The 27260-nt window shown below is 39.1% G+C and overlaps 1 protein-coding gene across 2 annotated transcripts in view; it reads right to left on the bottom strand.

Annotated features, from left to right (window-relative positions):
- The window catches only part of mvb12bb (multivesicular body subunit 12Bb), a 32756-nt gene extending 8113 nt beyond the window's left edge, over positions 1 to 24643 (bottom strand). For both annotated transcript variants that reach the window (XM_040154181.1, XM_040154183.1), the window contains exons 1-7: positions 24555 to 24643; positions 22670 to 22771; positions 17337 to 17432; positions 15397 to 15487; positions 14216 to 14345; positions 13990 to 14100; positions 7367 to 7425 (exon numbers count right to left, since the gene is read on the bottom strand). In XM_040154181.1, the coding sequence (XP_040010115.1) occupies positions 7367 to 7425; positions 13990 to 14100; positions 14216 to 14345; positions 15397 to 15487; positions 17337 to 17432; positions 22670 to 22762 (580 nt within the window). In that variant the 5' untranslated portion in view covers positions 22763 to 22771; positions 24555 to 24643. The remainder of the gene's footprint in view (positions 1 to 7366; positions 7426 to 13989; positions 14101 to 14215; positions 14346 to 15396; positions 15488 to 17336; positions 17433 to 22669; positions 22772 to 24554) is intronic.
- Between the last annotated feature and the right edge of the window lie 2617 nt (positions 24644 to 27260).

Raw genomic sequence — 27260 nt, 5'->3', positions numbered from 1 at the left:
AGTAGCTCTGCAGCCACGGCAGGTCATTAGTCAAATTGCCTAATGAGAGAGAATACAAATGGCCCCCTACCCTGACAGGAGGAATTTTGGAGGTGTCAGAGCTCCTGACCCGTGCTATGAGAACAGATGATAGCGAGTTGCTATTTTCAGATTCTTTTAATGACTATGGCTCTATGAAACCCATTCTTTTTCTTTTATCTTTTTCCCACTTTTTCAAACCCTCTAGACAGATGAGTGAAAAAAAAAAACTTTTCAATATATTGAAAATCTTACTTGCAAAAGGGGAAGTGTAACTTTTGAATTATTTAAATGTTTACTGAGGACTCAATTAACAATCTAAAAAGCGAACAACACTGATACACTCAACAATGTTGAGTGTTTCTAATAATCTATTTGTTCCTGTCAGTCACATTTAACTTGTTTCCCGTCTCAATATAGTGCACACAAGCTTCTGCTGCAATTCTCCTGAATTTTTCCATTTAAACAAATTTAAATGATTCTTAATGCAAAGAGTAGTATGCAAAACATCCAGTGGGTGCACACGCTTATAGTTACATACTACAGGCTTGGCTAAACACTGGTTTATGAAGAGAAACTGTGGAGCCTAAACAGAAGAGAAGAACAGAGTAGGTGAAAAGAAGCTGAATCATTTTACACAAGCTTGTTGTTTGCCCACGATGAAAATTATATTACAAAACAAATTAGTCTTTTACCATTTTGGCATGAAAAGGTATTGTATTTTCTTAGGATATGTTCATTTTATGTAAGAATACCTGTGAAATGTATTAAATGCACCAAACATTTTACTTTACTATATAGCTAAGCAATATCGACTCTAAATGGCCTTTATAGTCATACTTGAACTAGAAATATTACTCTTACGTCCTGCCGAACATTCATGTTTTCAGTGGAAAATGCAAAAATTAACAGGAGAACATATTCAAAAACGAAAAAAAAAAATTTTTGCAAATACATTGATATTAAAATTCAACTTTTTTATTCTTACCAGAGGGATACAAAATGGCAAGCTTATGCAAAATGACCCACTTACTTTTCCATCTGTGACAAGCAGTCCTTGAAATCTGGTTTTGGGTAGGGAGCCAGGCGGCAGTCCCAGTGAGGCACTGGTCCATCAGTCTTCCAGAAAGTGGGCAGAGCCAGCAAAACCTACAGTGAGCTGGCCACAAACACCACTGCATAACAGCGAATACTCTGAGGAGGTGTGTACATGTGTGATAAAATACATATACAGTATTAAAGTTAGAGCGTATTGAGCCTATATGTAGGGTCGGCTATTCAATGTAAAGAACCGAAATTGTTAGGACATATGGTATAGTTATTAAGCCTGTTTTAGTTGTTTTTCTAAACACAGTACTGGAGAAATACTGGGAGATCCCTTTTTCCTGGCTGGCTATTGAGCGCTCTCATGAAATTAAATGGACAATCAGACTTTAATCAGCACCACAGTGTCTTTTAAGACATTGCCATGGCACCGGCATTGATCCCCAGCTGTGGCTGCTGGTAAATGTGCAGCAGAATGTGTATATAAATGGGGTACGCCTCTCTGGACAAGTGTAAAAGCTGGCAGTGGGCTGACTGTAAATTGCATGTGCCGGATGGGACACAGCAGAAGGCACAATTACACAAATCCCCTCTTAATTAGCGGTTCTGTGGGCAAACTAACCCGTAATGATGCAAGGGATGTGGCGAGCCCCAGAAATCCTAACAAGAAACACTCACCAGCACAGGAGACTGGGTCATATGGCCCTAGTTCCCCTGAAGTAGGAACTGACGCGTGATCTGTTTTGATCAGTGCAGCTGCAGGAGATGATTCCCATGTTGCCCTGCTCCCCACAACCCCTAGCCCTTGCTGAGCTACTTGCCCTCTGGACTGTGGGTAAAGCAGCAGGCCCTGTGTGGTTGTGGGTGGCATTATTAAGTTCTCCATGCTCACAGTACCAGGCAATGTAAAGTGGCATCTCACACGGTGAGTAATGAACTGTGCCAGAGCGGAAGCAGGAGGGATGACAGCCAAAGAGGCCTCCTTGGCAGCCACTAACCTGGGCATCCACCAATTAATCATCCCCTAGAACCAATCCACCAATGCTGCACTGCCATTTGTCATTAATTATGCTAATAAGGACACCATTACTCTCCTGATGAAACAGGCAACTGTTATTAGTATAATGCAGTTACAGTTTCATACATATGCAGTTGCTTATTAGTTTTATTGTGTGTGGATTAGCGTTATTTGAAGAGATATTGTCCATTGCTTAGATAAAACTGGTAAACAATGTACTTTTGCCCACTACAGAGGAGTCCAGGACTTTTCTCTACATGCTAATTGACTATTGTGAAATGACAAAGCAACAACTTCCTAATCATGCACTACTCCTTGCACCCTAACATAAAAATGGCCCCATCTATGTAAAGAAGCTGATGGGTCTGAACTTTTTCACAGCAGACTTTATGGCTCTAAGCAAACCAGTCTGAGCAGAACTATTTAATATAGCTTCTGGGAGCCCCAGATGCCCTTTCCAGAACGACTTCATTCCCAGAATCTCATTGTGCTTTCTAAATCACACCACAGTATGTATTAGAAGATCATTAATTACAAACTTAACAAGTCAGCAGAGCCATTAAAAGATCTTTAAGGCATATTTGACCATAAATCTCCTTAAACTATATTTAATGACTGGATTTTTGTGAAATATTTTTTATCAAGTTCTAATTAGATGTGTGATAACAAACCCTGCTGTACATGGGGCAAATGAGGGAGCTGTGACAGGCCCATCCATTGAGCCTGTCCACGTCTGGACACTGAAACTAATGGAGCACTGCTTCTATCTCAGGGATGGATAGAAAGCAATGAGGGATGAGACTCCAGAGTCCAGTCTGGCCTGCAAATGCAAAGCCTTATAAAGTCTCTTTTTTGAGTGTAAAAATGGTCCAAAAATGCCCGAGGGCCTCAAGGCTCCAGTCAAAAATTCCATTAGGATTTATACAGGATTGATCCTCAAATACTTAATGGCACCATCACACTGGAATCGATCATGTTTTGCTACCAAACCTGTATAGTCAAATAGAATTTTTCACATGTCAACAGAATAAATTCTAACAGGATTTTCTTAAGAGCGCATCTTACCTGCTAGAACCAAAAAGTACTTTTGACTGAGGAGACATACACAGAATATACAAAAAAAGTAAAAACATTTCTAAGCAGTTGATTTTGGTCACAGCTGAACTGTTTTGTTTCAGATGTGTATTAGCGTTTTCCACTGAGATCAGCAATTCCGCAGCTAAAATGATTTCAAAAATTTTGTTTTTTGGAAAATACACACAAATCATTTCAAAGAATCACAAATATTAAAAAGTGTGTCAAATGTAAGAAATACTTATTCCATAATCTCTATTAACAAACTATTTTCTGAAAAAGGAAAAAAACCCGAGTTTAGATCAGAAAATGACTTGTGTTAATTTTTTACAGAACCAGTGTATTTCACTTTATGACACTGACAATTATTCTCCTAACTCTTTCTCCTAACTGCTTACTTTTGGTATTTTTTTCCACAGATGCCTCTAACATAGATGCTGGTGTGATTTTCGGCTGATGGTTTAATTCAGTTCTGCAGTATTTACCCCAAAACACTGAAACTATGCTGCTATGTCAAAATGGAAAATGCACAAATAGCTAATACTTAAAACTGAATTATAGCAGATTTAAACACTGTATAATTTACAAGCCATCAAATTATGAGATGGAATTCAGCACAACTTTATATCATTAGCTGCTGGGAGCAGTAAAGAGTTTTAGGACGTGTGTGTGTATGTGTGTGTGTGTATATGCATTAAGTGTAAATACTATTCTACTGCTGAACCTCTCTCTCGCTCTCTGTTTCGCCTTTTGCTGACCAGGGGAATTAAGAAGCAAAACGTGGGTTTTAAGAGCATTCCTTTCATGTCTTGATGTAAGCTTTGGCATTACTTCAGACATCAAGATCGGTTTCATAGAAATCCCATTCCATCTAAAGTAAAAGCTCGGCAGTAAATCTGCCCATACCTCCCCCATAACACTTCCATAAATGATTCATTCAGCTCAGTTTAGCTGATGCAAAACAGAATGTTAGTGAGTTGTGGATGGAGCCTGTGCTGCAAGTGTAGGACCAACCTTGCTGCTTAGTAATTTCATCAATCTCTGTGAGAGAAAGAGAGGAGAAAAGAAAAAGAAGAGAACAGCATACACTAATAATAACTTTTGTGTCACTATCCAGAGGTCTTGTTTTTTAATCCCTCAGCCTAAAGAAATGTGTTATTCTAAAATATAACCCCAGCAGTGCAGAAGCAGTTGAGATCCATCATGGTTTGAGATAAGAGCCGGCTGATCTCCTCCCTCTGTACAGCCTCGCCCAGAACTACACAGGGAGATAAGATGGAACTTTTGTTTGAAACCTGATGAGAACCCTCTTAATGAAAGTGCTGCGCCAAAAATAATCTTTTTTCTCCATGTTAGTCAATCAAGAAATGGTGTAGTTGGGGGAAAAAGAGGAGAAAGAAAGTAATTTTGCATAATCAGTGAGCACCATCTGGAACAATTAACCAAATTCCACAGAACTCAGAGGATCAGTCATATTGGCTTATTAAAGATCCAGAATTATACAAGTAATAAATCCTTGGAAAAACGAAGCGTACCCCTGCCTGTCACGACTATTTTAACTTCAAATACAGTGGAATACTTGATAAGGCTGAAAAGAGGAGATTAATATATGCAAATTATGTCGAGCATTTAAAAGCCCCCCAACAACTGTCTCATTTTTTTTTCTGTCTCTTATTACGGGGCTTTATGTTTTATTCATACACCAACTCACCTGTCATTTCATAAGCTATAATATTATGAGGGTATTATTAAACAGAATAAAGTGGAGCTTTAATTGGAAAGCTCCATTGCATTTTCCAATTATTTGCAGCAAATTAAAAGCAGATGCACATAGTTTAATAAGAATTCTAATATTGTTTCCTGAAAATCAAAAATCACTGTCATCCTGCCAAGATATTTTGCAAACCCAAGTTAATTTTGAGCCTCCTATTTTTTTCCTCCTCCTCCTCCTCCTAGTCTGAAGGATGAACTGTCTGGTGTCTGTTAATTGAAGTTCCTCTAATGGATAGGGAAATAATTGCTCTCCATATTACGTTAGATCAGGGCCAATGTCAGGATTTATTTTTGATTAATGCGATAGATATGTAAATGTATTACTTTTTATTACGTTTACCTTTTTATCAGGTGGATGTCTTCTGAATACTATAGTTTTTTTGTAGGTAATGAAGAGGGACTGCAATGTAACAGCCCAAACGTCACATAGATTTATTTTAGTTTCAGACTTTTTCCCAGCACTGGTACATTTATTTTTATCAAGCGTATGGTTTTTAGAAACATTTTTGAATGCAAGTTTAATTACCTTTAAAATATCCTGCTTTTCTGTCAATGTATGAATAATAGACCTAATTGGCAAAGGGACTTGGCATGGATCAAAGCAACGCTGGCGAAGAAAAGCAAAAGGTTGGAGCTGCTCTGAAAACTTGATAACTTTTCAAATGAGCTTGAACTGTCAAGTCAAAGAGGGCTGCAAAATAAATGTGGATTAGTTTTTAATATTCTGGTAATAAATGTCAAAGCACCTGCACATCACATCCGTACATGATGTGACTGCAGATGACAGATTTCCCAGACATGTTACCTCTCCTCCCCTCAACTTGCTCTTTTTTTGTGTTGGGGTTTTTGTTTTGTTGGGAAGTGACGGAGGGTTTAATCAAGAAAGCAGGCAATTCATCAATCCTAAAGAAGGCGCCTGTACAACCCTGACAGAGCGCACATGGTTTTAGACCAACTCGAACCTGGCCAGCTGTCAGCCCCCACACACAAATGCACACCGAGGCGCCCATGCACCCACCCCCACACACACACACACACACACACACACACACACACACACACACACACCACAGCTACCACCACGCTAACAATTAACACAAATAGGCTGTCGGCTACGACCTAACACTTGGTCTGCAGGCTATCACATTGTTAATGAAAGGAAGTTGCGTTCTCTCACATTCACAGTGTGATGCTGTAAGGCTGATGAGTACACAGTCTCCAGCAATAAAGCAAGAGACATCTCAGACTAACTCCATTATTCTCGTTCCTTTAAAATCTCACCAACTCATGAAGGGACACATAAAGGTAGGAGAAAGAGGGAGTCTTTGCACCTGCAAAGGACAGTTTTCTGGGGATAAATGATGACTGCTGGCAGCGTACTGTACAGTATGTGCATGTTCTTCACTGTCACTCAAAGCCCGTCCCAATGGAGGAATCGCACACCAAATGCCACAAACCATTCAGCTGTGTATTAATGTCTGCTCCTTCAGGGCCACACTTTGCACACTTGTCTTGACTAACTTATAATATGACTGTCATACCAACAAAATGATGTATTAATCTTTTTTTTGGTCAAATATGCACTGTTTTCTTTCTTTCTATCTCTTTCTTTCTTTCTTTCTTACAATGACAGTGTTAGATTTGGATTTAGATTTAATTTATGTATTATGAATTAATTTATGTATTCAAAAAAGTCTGTGTATATCAGCAATTGTTTTATACTAGACTTTAATTAAAGAGGCTGGGTGTAACATGGCCATAGCCAGGGTGTGCCTTTGGTGGAGCAGCAGGAGGAATCATCACCACATGGTGTCTCTCTCCAGCTGGATAAAAACCTGCCTGCCTCATTCACCTCGTGTGGATCTCACGCTCTTTAAGGCTAGAGAGTCTCAGCCGGCTCTGCCTCTGTGGCTCTGAGGCTGTCATAGCTAAGCTCTGCTTCCAAACGAATTAGCCTTTCTTCTGTTTTAGTCATGGGGCATTGTACTGTAGTTGAGCTTCTCCTTAACAAAGAGAAAGGAATTCGTCCAGTGCATGCACGGTACATATGTAAGTATGGCATGTGATGGATCATCTTTGACAGCTGTTAAATGTTCTCTTGAGTGTAATGCGGAGATCCACTGGGAAGTCACGTTCGCTCAGATAAGCAAAGCTCTGTACAGTATCCATCAGTGAGGAGATCTAGACATAGAGCGTTTGTAGATCAAGTACCAGGGAAGCTTCTTTTATGTATAGGTGGAGATGAAACTGTTTGTAGAGATATGCAGTGCAACATAGGAGGAAAAAGTATTTAACTTTTTCACAGCTTCCCCTTAAATTAAGATCTGCAGTTTAACAACCTAATGCATCCTGGGTAAACTATTGAATTCCTCTGATTTTCTATAGTGACTGTGATAAATGGTGCTGACTTGCATATATTTTATGTGAGAGACCTTTTACCTGTCATGGTGTAGCTCCCAATGCTCTGGTACTCATAATCCGGCCTGCTAGTGGTCTTCCTGCGGGCAGGAAAAAAAGCCACATGTTCAGACAAGTGATCAATAGCATTTTATTGACAATCATGTTAAAAACACCCAAAATACATGTAAACTTTGTATTTGACAAGAACACTTATCTTCCAAGAGATATGCCTCTGACATACAAAGAATTTATATGGCATTAAAGCATGGAAACTCCCCCCTTACACAGAGGCTTTCTGATCTGTCTAAAGGCAAAACAGAGCACTGAAATAACAGGCTAAATCTAAAGAGGACAAATATGGTAAAAGTTAAAACGTGCCTCAGCTGCCCAGGGGCTAGAAAAGACCTTTAACGGGGGGGGGTTTGGAGCAGCATGTTGTTAATTCTGGAGGAACTGAGAAATTCCATTATTCAAGGGAAGTCTGTTTTTTTTTTTTTTTTTACCATTTCATGCCCTTGTATTACAGAAAACAGCACAGAATGCACTTTGTGGGCAGTTGAAGTTAACAAACCATATAAGATTGAAATCCTCATCAATCAAGCTATCATGAATTACACCCTGTGACTCACCCCTACGGATCGATAAATCCACAGCAAGCAGGAGAAAAAAAAAAAAAAAAAAAAAAGAAAAAAAAAATCACACCTTCAAGAAAGCTGCATAACATGACATGCTCTGAAAGGAAAATGAGGATGGCATTACAAAACAAATGATCTTGTAATGATAATGCAAAGTAGTTGGCAATACCATTTAAAAATTAAACTGCTTTGATTAGAGAACACATAGGCATACAGTAATAGTTTGTTGTTAAAGAAAAAGAACACGGCAGACAAGTAGGATAGAGGAAGCAGGATAACAGTGCTGAATTATAACAAAGACAAGACAGATTTGGGAAGTGAGCAGGTGTGAAGCTACAAATAATCAAGGGTGTAGCATGTTCTTTAGTTGATCTGTTTATGGATAACATAATCAATCTTCGCTTGCAGGGGTGTAAAATCAAAATTTTTAAAATTTAAGACAAATCATATATTCTGAGGGAGCTGCAGGTGAGTTGTGGCTTTCAAAGCTTTATCTCTTTGGATGAGATAAATAAATGCAATAATTTCCATCAAGAGCAATAAAACAAGACTTCTGACAGGCTGTGGTATTTATGAGCTGAAGCCTGCAACTCAGATTTATTTGCAATGAAAGGGTCGACTTTTCTCCTCCTCATTTACATCAGCATTTGGCCATGTTAAATCCAGGCCAATGGTGAATTTTTAAAAGGTTGGCATCAATCTTGTGGGAACGACTGCCATATTCAACGCAGACTTCTTTTACCTTGCAAAGGTTGATTCCACTGCTGAGGAAGAAAGGTACACATCTTTCAAAGCACAGACACATCCCATGGTCTGATAACGTGGAGGGAAATGCTTTAAATGTCTTTTAAGGCGTCTGTGTTGTTAAATTAGCACTCAAAAGAAACAAAGAGAAATGAGAGAAAAAGTATTAAGTCTGGCTATTCATCTATCTATGTATCGGAAAGAGTGAAAGTGGTACTTAAAATCCCAAAGACTCGGCGTAAAACCAGAGAAATGTGCTCAAGAAATGCTTTTCTACTGGCAACCTCCAGGGTTGTTTTTCCCATCTGTTTAGAACACAAAACTGTCTCAATCCAAACTGCTGATTTCTAAATACAATTTTAGGTGCATTGGAGAGGGTAACATATGGCAAATCAATTAGACAACTAATTCTTAAAACAAAAACATGGCAAGTGCATTTGCTAACCAACAGCAGTGTTGGGCCTCATATTATGTTGGCCACTGGAGTTTTGACAACAATTAATCCTCATTTCAGGCAATGAGAGCCATATTGACACATATTCCTAATTTGAATATTCAATTATAGTGTAGTTTCTCATCAAATTATAGTAAAACTGGGAACACGGCCTGAAAGATTTACGTAATTACAACGCAGATCAAGAGTCTTAGGTTCCCTTGAAATCTGCCGGAGTTAAAATCATATTAGTGCCGTAAAGCAAACCACAACACCGAGGATTACTTGACAACATGAATTACAGTTCAACAGATTTTTTTGTTTGTTTGTATGGTTTCCTTTATGTTGTTCCACATGGAATAACAAAAAGAGTTGTTTGAACAAAAAATAAAAGAGAAGGAGAACAGAAATTGGGAGAGACAGTGGGGACAGACGAGTGGTAGTCAGTGGAGAGGTAAGATGAGGATGAGAGTAATATCACTGAAGAGCCAGAGCTGCAATACAGAAAGCTGGAAGCTCTTGTTTTGACACACATCCAGCCTTTCCCATGACAACATCCCCACACCTTCCTCTATGTGCCGACGGTGCTGCTTTGTGGGAGCTGCTTTCTCACCCATCATTATCCTCCTTTAAGTTTGGTGTCGGGTGTTGAAAAGAGGATCTCTCTGAATTTGGTGGCAAATCACTGAACAGTCTGAGCCCATCAGATCTTAGCTGATCATTCGATCATACCTGGCACCGCTCTGCACTCTTTTGCTTGATCTCTGCTACTTTTTGCAACTTTTCTGAACACAACAAAGTAATGAGTGAGATTGAGCTGGGAATGATTGTTCTTCAGCACTTCAGATGGGAGATCTGTCAGGCGACACACTGACAGTCCCAGTGTCTCTTTCTATCACGAGTCGTGTGCAGTGGGAAGTCTTGGTTAACCAGCGTGCAATGAAAGCTGATACAATACTCCCGCAGAGCTGCAGCAATGTGTGGTGTGTCACAGGTAGAAGACAGAGCAATCCAAAGTGTATTGATATTCATGCCAATTCTGACACTGATGACTCTCTAGGCTTCATGTGTTAAGGAAAAAGCCAGCTATGCAATGGAAAAAAAAGATACTTGGCCCTGACATTTTTATCGCTGTACAGTTTGATTTAAAAAGTGTCTGTGTGTACAATAGCCTATTATTCTAAGAGAAATGTCAAAAACCTTGATTCTGAGTGAAGCAAAAGAAATTGCAATATTAGGACAAGGCTAATTTATGCTAGCAGTCACTGTAGAGGTCAGATATCAGCCTCAGCAATGACAGTTTTATCAGGAGAACAAATGGCAGCATTGGCTGGGAGAAGGAAGGAGGGGGATACTTTACTGGACACATTAAAAGGCTGACCGGATGGTGCAGGTTTTTCACATTATAAAGTCAGGGAGTGGCTGATACGGTCTGTTTTGACAGATAACAAGCCAAAGTGGTTGACATCAAGTTGCAGCTATGAATCAAAACAGAACACCGTCACTGGTTGATACGCTTTAGACAAACTTGATAAAGAGACATTAAACACACAAGGTTCAAATGCATTTGCATGGCAGACAGCTCAACAGGCCCCTAGCCTTACAGTTTTAGTGGCTCAGTATGGTGCGACAGCCTGGGCCAATAAGAAACAACTATTTTAGGTTTAGTGTTTATCCTTGATCTTACTTTACTAATTCTGAAGATTCCTTTTTACAGGTTTCTGTGGGGTTCACCAAGTTAAATTTAAGACTTTTTAAATACCACACAGAATACAATTTAATACCTGTTTTACTATCATACTGACCAAAGCCTGAAAGTATGACAGAAAAAAGGTAGGGATGGTATGACTTCGAATTCTTTATTATTATTATAATATCACTTTCTTTTAGTACTTCCCAGTAGAATATAACAATAAATCCTTCATTATATAATTACAATAACGAGCGCAGCTTGGACTTGGATTAGCGGCAGAAAATGGATGGATGGATTAACCATTAAAAAGGATTAATTATTTTTAGAGTTGCTGATCAATTCATCAATTGAAAGAAAATAAATTATTTTGATATTCAATTATTCGCTTCAGTCATTTTTCAAGCAAAAACACCAAATATTTGCTGGTTTTAGCTTCTGTGTTGTATATGAGAATAAATGAACTCTCTTTTGAGATTTGGACGGTTGAATAGACAAAACAGGTATTTAGAAGATTTCACAATTGGGCTGTGGGAAGTTTTCATAGGCATTTTTTTACTACTTTTTGACATTTCATACACTGAACAAATAATTGATGAGAATGGCACTCAGTAGAGCGCATACCTCCACCAAGGCCAAATATTGGCGAAAATGTTGAAAAATGCATTCTTTCCTAATGTCAAGGAAAGTGATAAAAAAAAGTCCTGGATCTGCCCCTTTTACTGGATTTGCACCAAATGTAATGGGTTCTTCCCTGGCCCAGGCTTCATTCCTCAACCAAGGTTGGTGCAAATTGGTTCAGTACCTTTTGCGTAATCTTGTTGACAAACAAACAGACAAACAAACTGACAAACTAACAAACAGACAGGGGTGGAAACATAACCTCCTGGGCAGAGGTAATTAAGGAAATTATTTGGCAGATTAGTCAATAAGGAAATAATCATAATTTCCAGTCATAATTCCTTTCAGTTGATTTAAGTTTTTGCTCAACATCTGCCCATTAAGAGACAATGGGCTTCTGAGCTACTATGGCTAATAGTAGTTACAGTATTTGGTATAGGTCTTATGGTGCTGACTGAATCTCCAACTAAAAAAAAATAAAAATTGATGTAACAGCCTCCTACGTGCGCAATCCACTGTTGCAACAAACCCCCCTTTAGGTTGTAAGTGTGTAACATCTCCTGACAGCCAACAACCGGATGCAAAAACATTTTATAACTAACATTACTGCTTTCGGCAGGCAAGAGAAAGTATTTAAGAGTTTAAATTTCAAACTTTTAAATAGCTTCTAAGGCCTATTTTTGAGGAAACTGAATTCAAAGGTTTCTAAAACTTTTCAAGACCTACAGATGCCCTGTATTTAGCTGACAAAACAATACAAAAACCAATTCAAATACACCTTAGCCTTGATGCAATAGCTATATGCATCCCATAATAATGCAACACCCTGCAGTTACTGTGTACTGCAGCTCTGCCCTGCTGAAAAACCTGATTTGTAGTTTACGTTTGTACACAACTCTAACAAGCTTTCGCTGCCTGAGGCAACGTAACATTTGAGAGGGATCACTGAAGCTTTCAAAATTATAAGGGTCATTAAAAATTTACACATTATTGACTGTATTTAAAACATCTTTTCCACTGACTGTAAAGGGCACTTAAATTTAAGAGGTGCTATTCTCCAAAGGCCATAAAGTTGTTATAGATAGCCCGAAGGAGGCATGAAGGAGAGAATTTTCTCTTGCTTAATATGAATAAAGTATAGTGGGGTGATACTACGCAGACAGTTACACTGTAGTACTGTACTTACTTAAGCAATCAGTGTGGAGGAGCTGTTTTTAAATCACAGTGTCAAACCATCTAATCTGTGACTTTAACATAACTACAGAAATATTTATAGCTGTATGTAAGGCTGTCTAAAGTGCATGTAAGTACACAGAAAGGATGCCAGATAAGTAGTCAAAGAACTGCCACTGTCTAAATTGCACACCGTCCCGTCCTTATGTGTCAGTGCATTATGGATGGAAATACTCCGAAAGGAAGACTCTCTGACTGCGGAATGAATTTTAATGTTAATACAAAAACAGCTGCCTGTGATCTCAGCAGGCATCAGGAGGGGGTGTGAGTCGCTTCGAGGTGCAATTTATTCCAACCTCTGAGCCTCACCAACTTGAAAGTGGGCTTCAAAAGAACTGAGGATTACCGGTAAGAGTTGCGAAGGCGCACACATGGTCCTGAGCTCTCGCTATAACTTCAATACATCAAAGATTATTGACCACTGACTTCCAAAAGATGGTCAAATGTTAAAAGTTTATGCAGTTTGAACTTAGGTTGTGAATTCACGGCTGTCCATATTACTGTTCTCATCCCACTGCGTGGCCATATGAACAGAAGCTCTGTTTTGAATACGCCTGCTGGCATCCACCACTCTGGCCTGTTGTGGCTTTTAAGTGGCTTTTACTCAGCCCAGTACAGGATGGCAAAGCATAGCACTTCAAGCTGGCAAAGCCATCACAACCCTGTGCCAAGCTTCCTTCTCCACAGCACTGCCACACCGAAGGAGTCTCAATTGTTTATTTACAATTTGCTGTGGAAATCCCCAAGTTCTTTATTGCGATAAATAATTGAGCTGTTTGATCTGGACACAGTACAAAGGGTTGCTCCGTTCACTCTGAGGCCTGAGGCAGAGGAAGCCTGAGCTGCATGAGCAGAGGAGGGGACACACACACTCCAGCATGGCGGAGATCTTGGAGCTCTCCTCCCTTCCTCTGCAGCTGTCGCTCCCTCTCCGGGCTACATCTCCTCCTCTTTGTCTGCACAGAACAACACTCCTGTCAACACAGTCAGAGGAGCGACCTGCCTCTGCCTCCTGGGACACACCACAAATAGCAGGAGTTTAGCCCTCATTGAACTCATGTTCTTGTTCAGGGGATCCTGTCTAGTTAGCCTGTCTCTCCGATTCACCCTCGCTACCTTGTTGTCCAGCCACAACCTTTACGGCAGATTGCCCGGGAGAGATCAATTGTTTGTGTCTTCATTGTCGTACATACGGCGCGGAAGCGTAACAAGAGCTAGAGAGTACATTGAATGTGAAATAAAAAGGAAAGCAAGGAGGAAAGCTTAACTTCAAGAGGAGCTGCTAAATATTGTAATATGATATTACCTTGCTGTGTTGGTTGGGGCATCAGTGTTAGCTGTGATTGACCTTTTGTGGGACGACTGTTGCTGAGGAACCTCTCCAATTCGATACCACAATCCCATATTATTAATCTCACTGTGTAAAGATGAAGAAGAGACATACCGAGAGTGTTTCATAGTTTTAGACAGGTAAGTTTTATAATGTACACAAGATCACTAAGTACGGTGACTGATAAAACCAAACAGCTCACCCTATGCAAGTGTAGTTAACAAGATGGTACTTGGATTTTGCAGTGATCTGGATGTCATATACAGCCGTCTCAGCAGCCGCACGAGGGCTGATTTTCACACAGAGCCTCCTCTTCCTCGTGGCAGTTTCCTCTGATGAATCAGGTACACACCGGTTCGTCAGACAGTAATACGTGGTCGCATATTCAGTCCTGTCTTCTCTGAGTTTCAGGCTAAAAAAATCATCTATAGACATTTTGAACCTCCAGGAGAAACATATATTCATAAATCCCACTTATGCTTTGTTATTTAGCTTTTACCAGTCTCAGAATAAGAGATGAGACAACATCAGTTTCTGGGTGACTTGCTGTGCTCAAAGGGAAATGACTGGACAGCGGAAAGCCACAAAATCCACATGCATTATTATCATTTTTATCATTTTAGTAAGTAGAATGACAGAAGCAAGTGAATCTTCCATCAGCTTTAGTGCACAACAGGGATTTAAAGTCGAGATTCTATATAAAAACTCATACATAATGCCACATGTATACATTAAACATGGATTCACATGAAGTAATAAAACATTAAATTACACGATAGCCAAACAAAACATAATCTCTTTTCTTCATTCTAGGGGAAAAAAAAAAAAAAAAAGAAAGAAAAAGGAACAGAAAAAAAAGCAGTGCCATGCTTTCCTATATTGCATCTGTGCCTCACTCATTTATTTCCCCAGCAACACTAGAAAGTGCAGTGTAAATGCAATGATAATAAAAATAATAAACAAGCTGTCCTCACTCCCCACACCAAAATATTATTACATTTCCAAGGCATGGATAGTGAGGGAGAAATACATAGCACTCAAAAAGCACTAAAGCATTGGGGAATGCATTTCATTAATATTAGATAACCCCCATCCACTCGTCCTCTCCCCAAATAAATACATAAATAAATAAGCCCCTCATAAAGAAAAGCACAGCTTCAGCTGAGATAAACAATGACTCATGATTCTCTTCTCTTGTACCTCCAGGGCAAAATGTTTATTTTATTCCCACAGTCTTCCATAAATTAAGCTAACCTGCACCCATAAAACATTCACTATCTCAAGCAAAGCTGCCCCTGAGGACCTCTGCGTAAGCTGGTCGGAGAGTGAAAAAACAAGAAGAGGAGGGAATGAGTCTGTGGTTGGTATTGACTGTTTACTTACTTGTATCCATTGTTTCTTGCACAGGTGTGAAGCCCTCTGGCAACGCCTCTTTAGTGTCAGTCAGCTTCATGTCCACAACAACGTCAGGCCCCTGAGAGATTGAACACAGGCAAGAAATTTAAAGTCATATATGCAAATGCAACTTTTAAAAAGACAGAGAGCAAGAAAAAGAAAAAGGTTAGTAATTTTTGGTGGGCTCAGAAAAGAAAATGTAGAGATAATAGAGTCAATGATTTACTAAAAGCTCAGGAAGTCTCTAAAGAGAAGGTTTGACAAAATAGCTGAAGTAATTACTCTCTAATAGCCTTTTTTTGCAATAAGAGAATGCCTCTGTGAACTTGTAATCGTTCTCAACCTTTTGGTGAGAAGCTGTGGGATGATGGGAGACAGAGCAGGCAGTCTGATCAACAGAATGGGACTGTTTAAAAACAATCAGGGACTGTGTAGTTGACATTTTCAAGCATGACTCTTCCCTGCCTCCCATTACATTTTCATTTTTTGCCATAATAAATTGCAATAATACACAGCGGCAGTAGAGAGTGGGGCGAGCCAGGCGTGACTTGATGCGTCCGAAAAGGCTGGCTTCCACTGCTACTGTTGCCCGACAGTCATTACCATTAGAGACATTTTTTATTCATAGTTTTTATACTGACTTAAGGAGGAATATGGATGAATGTTATTACTATGCATGGAACCTTTTTTAGTGTTTTCCACTTTTACTGGAGAGATTTTTTCCATCAGGGCCTGACAAAAGGGGCTATCTACATCCAACCTAGAGTATGATAAATCACAAACTATTTACTTCCCCCAACATAATTCAGGGGCTAATTTTACAGAATCTGTTTTTGTCATAGACAATTACAGGGGGAGCTCCATTGACTGGCAGACAAAATAGTCTTTGTTGATGGCTCTGTCATGTTTTATTTGTGTCAAAGTCTTTAAAACAATGTGGACACACATTTTAAGATAATATGCAGGAACTAGTGGAAGGCTATTTGTATGCTATTTACTAAACTGAGCTGCTCCTCAGTTTATTGAGCTCAGGCACGAGGCAGTTGCTGCCAAGTTGCCAGGCTTTTAGAGGACATATTGCAAAAAAGACTTCATTAAGTCCTAAAATTGAGCTGATGCAAAATAAAAACAAAAATGCAGGTTGTGTTTACAATACTGTTTATAATACTGTACTGCAACCCAGGGGAACAAATTAATAGACAGCCAATAGTAAACTGTATGAGCTAAGGTTAGACAGGCTGATAATCCAGTATATGTAAGAAGGTGTATTTATGGCCACAGAGCTACTAACAGCCGTGCAACACATCAGTGAAGGCTGCAGGTAGTGGATGAGTCCAAAAATGACCCAGCTGGATCACAAGAAACATTCAAAGATCATTTCAGCCACAAAAGAGTCATTGTTGCTCAAATTGGGAGCTCCATATATAGTACAACCACACTGAAAGTGATTTTCGTGGATTAATTTCTTAAATAAAAATCAGCATCAGTGTTTTCATATTCACATATATGCTGATATACACTGATGTTCATCAGCTTTTAAGAATCACTGGTTGTTAACCATTTTCTCTACAGGGACGCTGTTGATTAAATAAATTGGAATAGTTGAAATAGAGCCCATTGTTATTTCATGAATAAACATAAATAATATCCTCAGGAGGGCCTACAACATGAAAAATATCTCACTGAGCTATTATTCATCTGGAATATGCATGCAAATCCATTATATGTAAAAGTTCAAAACTGTACTGCCAACGATGGCCTTTTTAAATGGGACTTTCACTGATCAAAGTGCAAAGTGCATAAAGATATTCTGGTGGCAGAAAACTGAGATAATAACCGCTGGCAGACAAAAAAAAAAAAAAAGTGCTGCAGATGATGCGTTATTGCAGAATGCATAGGGAAAGGGAGAAGTTTACATTCACACTTACAGTTTTTCTGGTGAAAGAGAGGTAGCGAGTGACCTTGGATTTGAATAAGCCGTCCTTCCACAGGTCGGCGTCAGAGCCATCTGTTGTTTGTGCAACCTACATGAAAAAAAGAGAGAAAAAAAAACAAGGAGTGAAAAAAACATGCAGGAGGTGGGATAAAGTTAATGTATGTATGCCACGAGCGTGTTGCTTTTGCCTCTTCCCTTGCATACTAGCCTTAATTAACGCTTGCCTACACTAGCGCTCCATCTCATTAGTGCTCTGCGTGGGTAAAGGAGTCTTAGCCTCCGAAAAAGTGGCTAAAAATATCATCCCTTGGGACCGGGATGATTAAAAATGCCCTGACAAGGATCTGCTCTAATAAGGAAACCAAATTTCAATGTGCTTTTGTGGGAAAGCAGTGATTATATTTGGGGTAAATGTGGAATGTATCTTTTTAAAAATCTTACTGTTGTATCCCAAGACACAGGTAAACTGAGAATACTGCACATGCACCTTCAATATTTTTACTGCTATATCCCCTATGTGGATTCATTATATTATTTAATGAGACATGTTTTCTAAGAATAAATGCTGAGAATTTAAAGCAATTGCACGGCATACACAAGAACTGCTTGAAAACCTCATAAATAAGTCTAAACCCAGAGACCTAAGCAGCTTGTCCTTGTAAAATAGTTGTAAATGATCAGTGGAGTCAGTAAGAAAAATAGATTGCATCATATTGACAGCATGTGGGCACCACAAGACAAGCTCATGGTATTACATTGCTATGTAAATTTAGGTGTGGAGGGCAGAACGATAAAGCAAAATATAACCTGCAGACTAAATCACCAAGACTCTTCCCTTGTTCGAGCAAATACGCTTGGTTGAAACGTCATGTTCCATTGGCTATCATGTGAGAATCACCTAAATAACTGCCAGAGTTATTTTCTAAAGGGATCCTTTACAAAGAAGAGTCAATCTAATGAGGTTCATTCAAATGAAGAAGTCATAGATCTCTGCACCCACCCACACACATTACCCCTTTGACAATAATGATGTAATGACCCCGGTGACTGGGTGGGGGGAAACATGGCATGGGGAGATTCATGCAAAACCACCACTGACTAGATGGGATGAGAGCAGAGACTAGAGTGAGGAACAGAGATAGATAGTGGGATGAGAGAGAGAGAAAGAGCAGAAGATGAGCAGAGAAAGGGATTGCGGGGCGTCTCCAACAGCACTTCCATGAAAGGTCCCAGAAGGAGCCTATACATCACCAGCCTCCCTCTTCTTTACAAGACAACCCGTCTTGGCCACTTTTTCCAGGTCAATAGCCAGCGCATCCTGTCAGCGTAAACAAAGGGCTCGCTTTGTGAAACCCAAAGTCAAGTTGAGGAGTAACGAGGGCACGGTCCTCCTAGGAGGCACCTCAGGCATCATCCTGCCACAGCCGCCGGCAGCAAGGATGCTACGCAGCTTGAATGTGAAATGCCAACTGCTGAGCCACGAGAGGAAAAGCATGTTTAAAGTTTCAATGGCTCTTCTCTAATACTTTTAAGCCTGCCACTGTCTGGCTCCATCATTAGACACTTCAAGATGAATGCCACATGTCTAATAAGAGATGTCATGGCTATGATACTAAAATATGGCTGTGTCAATTGATGTAAAATGCAGTGAAAGATTCAACTGCCACTTCCTAGAATCTTATGCTTACAGTGATCTAAAAGCCCACCTATGAAACAAGTCTTTAGTGGGTGCTGAATATTCCTATGAAGCATCTCTTGAGACCAACATCACCAGCAGGTTGCTATGAAGCACAGAGAGGCACAGCTGGGAATGCAAAGATATAAAGGCATACAATCAAAAATCTCTGGAGAGTGAGACCATGTGGAGAAGACATACTTTAAGAAAGGTACAAGGGGAAAAAAAAAACCAAAAAAAAACAACAACAGTCCGTTCAAAGAATATCACAAAAACTGAAAAGAAAAACGTTTTGGATCCTTTCTCTTAACTGAAAATAGATAAACGGTCTTATGACTATATATTAAAGAACTAACGCTGCAGTTACTTTGAAAAGTTCTTTTATTTTCAGTAATAGTTTGACATTTTTGGAAATGTGGTAATGTGGTTACTGGCTTACTTGCTAGATTTCGATGAGACGATTGATATAACTCTCAAGTCTGTGCATTAAATAAGGAGCAAAAATTAGAGCCAGGGGGCGATTAGCTTAGCTAAAGACTGGAAGCAGGGGGAACAGCTAACTTGGCTTTCTGCAAAGTTAAAAAATATGCCTACCAGCAACTCTAAAACTCACATTATCACTTGTGTGTTTAATCCCTACAAAAAGAAACATTTGTGATTTTAGACTTCAGTGCTGTATCTGTTACTTGAAGAGCAACCGTTTGCCGAGCACTTCTGCCCAGTGTCTCTGCTGACTATCTGAAAACCACTCAGTGACAAGACAAACTGTCATTTTTACATTTTTGTTTTTGTACGAATGAAACAAGCAAGATGCAACATGTTAGTTAGTTAGAGATGCTGATAGGTGTATTTCTGATTTTTAGACACCGCTAGGATAGGTGTTTCCCCCTTCTTCCAGTCTTCATGCTAAGCTAAGCGTCTTCAGTCCCTAGCCCTAGACTTAAAGCACAGACATGAAAATGGTATCTTCTCTTAGCAATAAAACAAACAAGCTCCCAAACATATACCCTTAAAGTAAAGGGGCTTCCTCAAAAACCGACAAGCAGCTATTGGGTTTGTCAACCAAGGCATCCTTGCTAATCAGAAGCTAGCGCTAGGCTTCTTCAAATAACCTTGCATTTCATCAATGAGTTTATGAGCATAACATGTCAAATGCTCGGGTGAATCTGAAATACACACATATCCCCTTTGCAACCTGTGCACAAAGTGTGAGTGTGCATGAGTCTACTCATGGCGTTTGATGTTGGGTGGCTGCTGTTGCTTCAGCAAAGCTACTGATCCCAGTGGAACAGTGTTTGATCTGGGCCTGTGCTCTCTTGTGTTGGAACAACCTGCTCAAGTTCAGAGATGTGAGTGCATGGTATCAGAGAGCAAAAGAGTTAATCAACCCTTTGATCTGCTGTATAAAAAGTATGGTAAGTATGGTAAGCAGTCAGTATTAAGGAGGAATTTTAGAAGAAGTCTAGTATGAAAGGAAAAACAAATCAATACAGCGTAATATCCTGAGACTTCCCCTTCGAAGTACTGCATTAGTAACACTGATACCGATATTTTTGTTTGTATTTCAAGTCTGCAGATGAAAGTACACAGAGTGGTGCTTGAAAGATGTTGCTGAAGATGGGAAAATGCATTTGAAATAGTGCTTCAGAGTCTGAAAGGCCTTGAATTTTATCTTGGAGGCTGACTTGTACTTGACTTTTTATTCATTAGGTATACCAATTATATTTAGTCACCTTGAAGGATATGCTTTTTTAAATTTTAATTTATGACGGAAAACTAACAGACGGATCTAGAAAATGTGATCAGTAGAGCACCAAGAACTTTTTGAACAGTACTTTTTGCATAATCCTGCTGACAAATAAACAAACAAACCAACCAACAAACAGACCCGGATGATAATATAACCTCCTTGGTAGAGGTAATCATATCACGGAAAATTATAGTATGAAAGACAGGCTTTAAGCTATTTGTAGTGTAACCCTACGTTTTAGTGTCTTTGTCAATAATCTGGGATGTTAAAATATCAGACTTCCACACAGCCAGAGAAAGTATATGTTGGCGTTTTGGTCATAGCTCAGTTATAGAATCCTACCGCAACACAGAGTGCCTCTCCCGCTGGGCTCCAGACAGCTCGGTCTGCCAGACACCGGAGGTGAAAGTATTGGAGTAGCTAACAGAAATGAGTCGTGTTGCCCTGACTCACGCTGCCTGGCGCTGTGCTGTCCTCTGTTTTCATCACCCATCTCTCCTTCCATCATAGTTAGTTTTGTGGTGTGGTCAATTTTTAAGACAAGTTTGGTTTGTAAAGTTAACAGGTTGCCAAACTGTTGCTCCTGCATTCCTGCATTGCTGTGTGTTCTGTGAGGCAGTTTAAAAAAAAAAAAAGTGCAGTGAGTGGATTCACAAAATGCGAGTTGAATCAGGGGCTTCTCGACTGATGCATTGACTAATCGACTTTTAGGGGCAAGCCCTAGCTTGCAGTACGTCTTAGTCGTTTTTGTTTTTGTTGCAGTATGAATTCATAATCCAAGTCATCATCCAAAAATATAAATAAGCTGTTGTATGTAGTGACATGAGACATGGTGACATGGTGATTCTTTGCATTTGATTGCAGTAATAGTTACATATGTTTATTAATATGTCTACAATTTTATTATCATTCTGAATGATGCCCTAAGCTCAAACTATTTCCAAATTTCCAACTGCTGCTGTATAACCTGTAGGTTAACAAAAAGGCATTTACAATTTACTGAGTATCTATTACAGAAGTAAATAAGTGCCACACTCAGCTTTTAGCCCCCCAGAACATGCATAGTATTTGCACATCAGCTGAAATGTACTGGTGAACTGGAGCAGCAGAGGAGGAGTTCTAGTGGGGTCTCTCTCTGTTTGTCACTACTGTGTTGTGTGTACACAGTTTCCCTGCCAGTGGCTCAATTCTGATGCCAACCCACCATCGTCTGCCAGAGATTAGAACAAGCTGGGTGTGCAGGGTGGAGCAGGAAGAGATAAAAACTGGGGGGAAGAAGGAGGGTTTGGGGGCATAGGGTGAAAGCAAGAAGAAGTCTGAATAGGAAGAGAGAGAGGAAGAGAGATCTGCCCTTGAGCTTGTTTTGTGCTTTGTTAAACTTACACACTCTTTATTTTTTAACCGCTCCAATTCAACCAGATACAGTTCATGTAAACCAGCCAATCGTGCACTACTTTACATCCTCTTCCTGTTAATGGTGTAGTTGTTGTGGTACTTGAGTGTAAAGGAAACATGGGGTAAACTTAAATGACTCTGGTGGGCATCAACAACACATCATTAAACTTTTGCCTCTGGTGTGTCTGTAATACTGGTGGCAACCAATAACAATGTCAGGAAGGGAATCCTCCTAGTCATCAAAGTAAACTTAATGAATAAGTCATCTAACAGCTCTAACAAATAACCCCTTGGAAAGCTGCCAACATCCTGGCTGTGCGTTATCTTATACAATCAGATACAACAATTACATGTACCACCAACAGCAGAGAACAAAGACAAAACCTCTAATTGTGCCTGTGACTTTTAAAGGAGATAAAAATAACTTATAAACTTAATCCAAGCCTATTAAACCAACCAATACCTTCAAAAATGAAGTCACCTATACTTTAAAATGACTACTTACAACATAGTAATCATCAGGGGCCTTGTTGAGTGAAGTGACGACTCCAACTGCAGAGATGGGGTCTGCAGCCAGCTGGCTGTTCACTTCAGACATGTTGGAGATCTGTTAGAAAAGCAGAAGAGCCTCATCATGCTTTTGGCATTTCACCAGAGAAAACTTACTACACTGATCAACAGTGGTAAAAGTATACCTGTCATTTGGGACATACAGTTCAATTAAAAAAAGAGATCATTTTGAAAATGAAAACTTTGAATTAATACATAAAATGCAGATAGTGAAACAAAATGAGAATTGCATCCTTCTGGGTCAATACATGGAGAAACGACAAGGTTTTTCTTGGCTAAAATGACCCCATTATTGACTTCTTGATGAGGCTTATTAAGGTCTAGAAGAAAAAGTGACCACCTAATCCAGGATCAAATGACAAGTGAGACCAGTGACAAAACAACATTGGGAGACCACCCAATGACTTCACCAAATCCCAAATTAGGCAGAGTGATCACATATTTTCAAGGAAGTGCCAATCAATTGCTATCTATTCCTGTCTAAGGGAATTTTTGCCTAATGGGCATGCAAGCTTTTTACAGGGTAAGTGGCTTTGCAAAGGTTCCCTTATGCAATTTTATTAGATTAGGTTTAAAGCATTCTTGTACTAACTGACAAAGTTGCTGCATTCAATCTTGATGTTTACGAAATCTATTGCAATTAAGCTGATCAAATTAGGGGATTTTCTCCAGAAACAGCTGTCTCTTTAACAAATGTTAGATAGCTGTACTTATTCAAATGAAACAGGATAGCAAATTAGCTAATGGAATGAAGGATCTCTTTGTAACATTAATTTGTTCAAAATGAGCTTTGTTTTCCAGCACAACATCAAGGCTTTAAGACTCATCCAGGCAGACCAAAGAAAAATCCATCCAAACGTATTTCTGTCTCCCATAGAAAACACCAATGTGTACTCCTAGATGTATAAAAACTTGTATAGTGTGTCTGTGATATCCAATACTAGATTAATAATGACTCTAGTCCACTTAAAGTTTTGTCTTCATAAACATATGCAAGTACGGGAATATTATCCTACAACAAAGAATTGAATGTTGGTGATAATATACTATGTATACGTTAATTAACTATTACAAAACAGGTATATAAGAAAATTTAACATAATGTTGAGTTGGTCTAATCGTGTCATCCTGTTGAAAATCTGCAATAAAACTCATGGAAGTTGGTGCAAGTGAAGAAGTTAACATATCATTTGTGAGTAATGGCTGTATGCTTTCTCACAACATACCAGTTCACTGGTTAGCTAGCTAACATCTAGTATGGCTATGTAATATATGTAACCTAATTCATATTCATATGTTGAAATAATGAGCTATTAGGGAGCTGATTTAGAGCTAAACAGCAATTGTTGTGGTCACAAAATTGACAAATAACTTAAAACAAATCTGGTTTATACTGTATATCTAACAGTCTGATGTCGCTGTTCTAATATTTAGGAACTTACAGCTATTTATTTAGTAGCAATTCGGTTTTTTTGTCCGTTAGTCGTCCCAACAACTCTAGTGGACCTGAAGGATAAATGCTGATTTTAGTTTTTTTTTTTTTTTTCATTATTTACGTTTTATATGCCGGCAAACTTTTTGGCAAACCTCTGCAAGTCAATGACGTTATTAGTGCCCATGACATTATGGCTGTTTCACAGAGGTAAACATGAGGACTCATGGTAACATTACTGTAGCTAACCTTGTAAAAAGCTAATGTGTACCCTGCCATGTGAATTATCCGGAGCCTAATTACTGGAGGCCCACCAGGAAATCTCTGCGCCATTAGACACACAAGTGAAGCTAAAAACCGGAGTCCTTGACGCGTTGCTTATTTTTACCTGTTTAAACGTGTCGTCCTGCTGAGCGGCAACACCCTATCTACTCTGGACCTCACCCCGCCAACCTGTGGGAACTAAATGCTTCCGGGTATCATGGGGTAATAAATGATTAACCAAAACCCAATACGCGAATGATCGTGATCAGATTATTTATTTTTATTATTATTGTATTTTATCTTACTAAGAAAAGAAAAGAAAAAATCATTACCATTTTATTTTGTTTGTTTATGAATTAAAGAAGTTCCCATGCAACTGTTACTGTAACTGGTTTTTAACAGCGTGATAGTATGTATTTTTCTTTCTCCGGGCCTCTGTTGATTGTAAGATGCCTTGCAGAATCCCTTTTGGGGAGCGATTTGAATTTATCTTAACTAAGGCTCCAGCCTGCAGTGAAACTTTCTCACTGTTCGTGCTTTTTAGAATTTCATTATTTATGCTTATAGCTATCATGAATCGTTGATAAATAGGCCTATCATAGGATGCTACTGAGTCAGTGAGTGCAGCAAAGATTCTTAATTCAACAAATGAGAACAATTTATGAAAGCACTATTAGAAAGCCATATGTGTGGTAAACATGCCAGTTTGCTTTGTCAGAGTGAGTAGTGTATACATAGAGAATGAAGGCCTAGGCCAACAATGCCACATTGACTCGTGGGTGTATTTCTTCGCAATAACTTTTGAGAGCCAATTTGGCTATGGTAACTAAATTAAGGTTGTGCTTCACTAAATGACTGTCATTACATGGATGTATCTACAGGTCACGCCTTCTGACAGCTGGTTGTCTCTCTAATCATCACATGTCATTACTGTAATCAGATAAAAGTAAGATAAAGAGAAATGCATTAGCTTAGCTGTAACAGTAGGACGTACATCTCCGGGAGTACAAAACTTGAAAGCCACTTCGTAGAGGGTCCAAAACACCAGCAGGCAACAGATGCTGTCTCATCACCATGTTTATTATTTCTACCACCATCATACCAATCAAGTAACTTATTTCATTGTGCAGCTATTATCTTAATTTGTTCAAATCAAAGACTTGTTGCTCTGTTTTGTGACATGGTGCCATATGCCAGTAGGATGTCTTCACTGGGAACTCACACAGTGAGATGTATTTATTGGCTTACATGATATGATCAGTTTTCCCTTTTTTAAAATGTATAATCCTTATAGTATGATTAGATGGGATACAGCGCATAACTACCACCTCATATGACCAGCAGCTTTGAACACCTCCACACTTGCTGTTGATGTTAAGACAAAATCTTGCCCGTGTTTGCTGACAAGCGTTTGGGTTGGTATCTAATTTTAATTCTGGAAATTCTCAACAGGCAAACATGGCACTGTCTGCTTTTCCAGCCCTTGTATCTACTCTGGTTTTAGATGTCTCGTTTAGAAAGAATTCAACCAATAACCCTGTACTAAACAACGTGTTTCTATGTTCCTGTTGTTTGGATGCTGGATTATAAACTTTAATTAGTAACTGAACTAGGGCTGCAACTAACGATTATAAGACCAACAGCCCAATCCCCCAAACATTAAATTTTCAATAATTTAAGAACAAGAAGAGAAGCAATTCTCAAATTTGTGATCCTGGAACCAGATTTTGTTTTGTTTGCTTTAAAATTGACCTAAATTTTGATTAATCCATTATCAAAATAGTTGCAGATACATTTTCTTTTGATTGACTAATCATTTCAGTTGTAAACTGAACAGAATCATATATGATACCCCAGTTGTATCTTACTGATTTAAGTCAGTTAATAATCTTTGGTGAGAATACATTTTTGGATATAATTATGGTTGACAGAAAAACTATAAAGACCCCGCCTGCTGCCAAACAGTCTTCATCAGATCATATACTGTACGACAGCAGCATATCATGGGTGTTTGTAGATTACTCTGTGTTGATATCAATTACGTACAATTATAGCAGAGACATTTACACTGAGGAAGACGATTTCTTTTTGCAATAGTCTTACTTCATCAGCTACTGTAACACCCTCCCATCATCATCACTACCCACCTCACACACACACACATAATCCTACCAGCGCATACGATCACATCGAGGTGTTGACAAGCGTCTGAATCAGGCATGCTAATTTTATGTAGAATTTGTTGATAAGATAAAAACTCAGGTGTCAGTAGAAAAAAAAAAAAAAAAAAGCAGAACACATGCTCCGACTGAGAAGAGCTACACCTGCTAAAGTAATGGTCTAATTGTGGAATAGGCGAAGAAAAACTTGTTGAAAGTCTGGAGATATCAGCAACACATGCTAACTGTGAAAGCCATCAGCTATTACAGTGTTTTAATGTGCGGCGCATCGCATGCTGAGGACTGTGGGGTAAGATGAATGATGGCTGTCGCAGATTTCTGTTGGGGAGCAGCCAGTGTAGGATGCATGGCATTACTGCTGGCATTCTGAATACGTTCATTAAAACTGTGATTTCTTTGTTCACACTTTGATTCATGTATATTTTATGACACATCTCAGTTAAAGTTGACCCCATAAACACCGGATGATCCTATCATGTACAAAATATCATACACATACCCTGTTAAGTCTTAACAATGTTGTAGTTGTGAGCGTTAATCAGTGGATGACAGAAGAGCCCCTGGACCAAAATTATACCTCTGTGAATGACTTTGCACCCAAATGACAAAAAAACGCAAAGGTTTTCTTTTCATGTGTAAAGGTCATTCAC

The sequence above is a fragment of the Xiphias gladius genome, chromosome 19, assembly GCF_016859285.1.
Source record: "Xiphias gladius isolate SHS-SW01 ecotype Sanya breed wild chromosome 19, ASM1685928v1, whole genome shotgun sequence".
Taxonomy (NCBI): Eukaryota; Metazoa; Chordata; class Actinopteri; order Istiophoriformes; family Xiphiidae; genus Xiphias; species Xiphias gladius.
The sequence above is the reverse complement of the archived record's forward strand: the minus strand, read 5'-3'. Positions and strand labels throughout refer to the sequence as shown.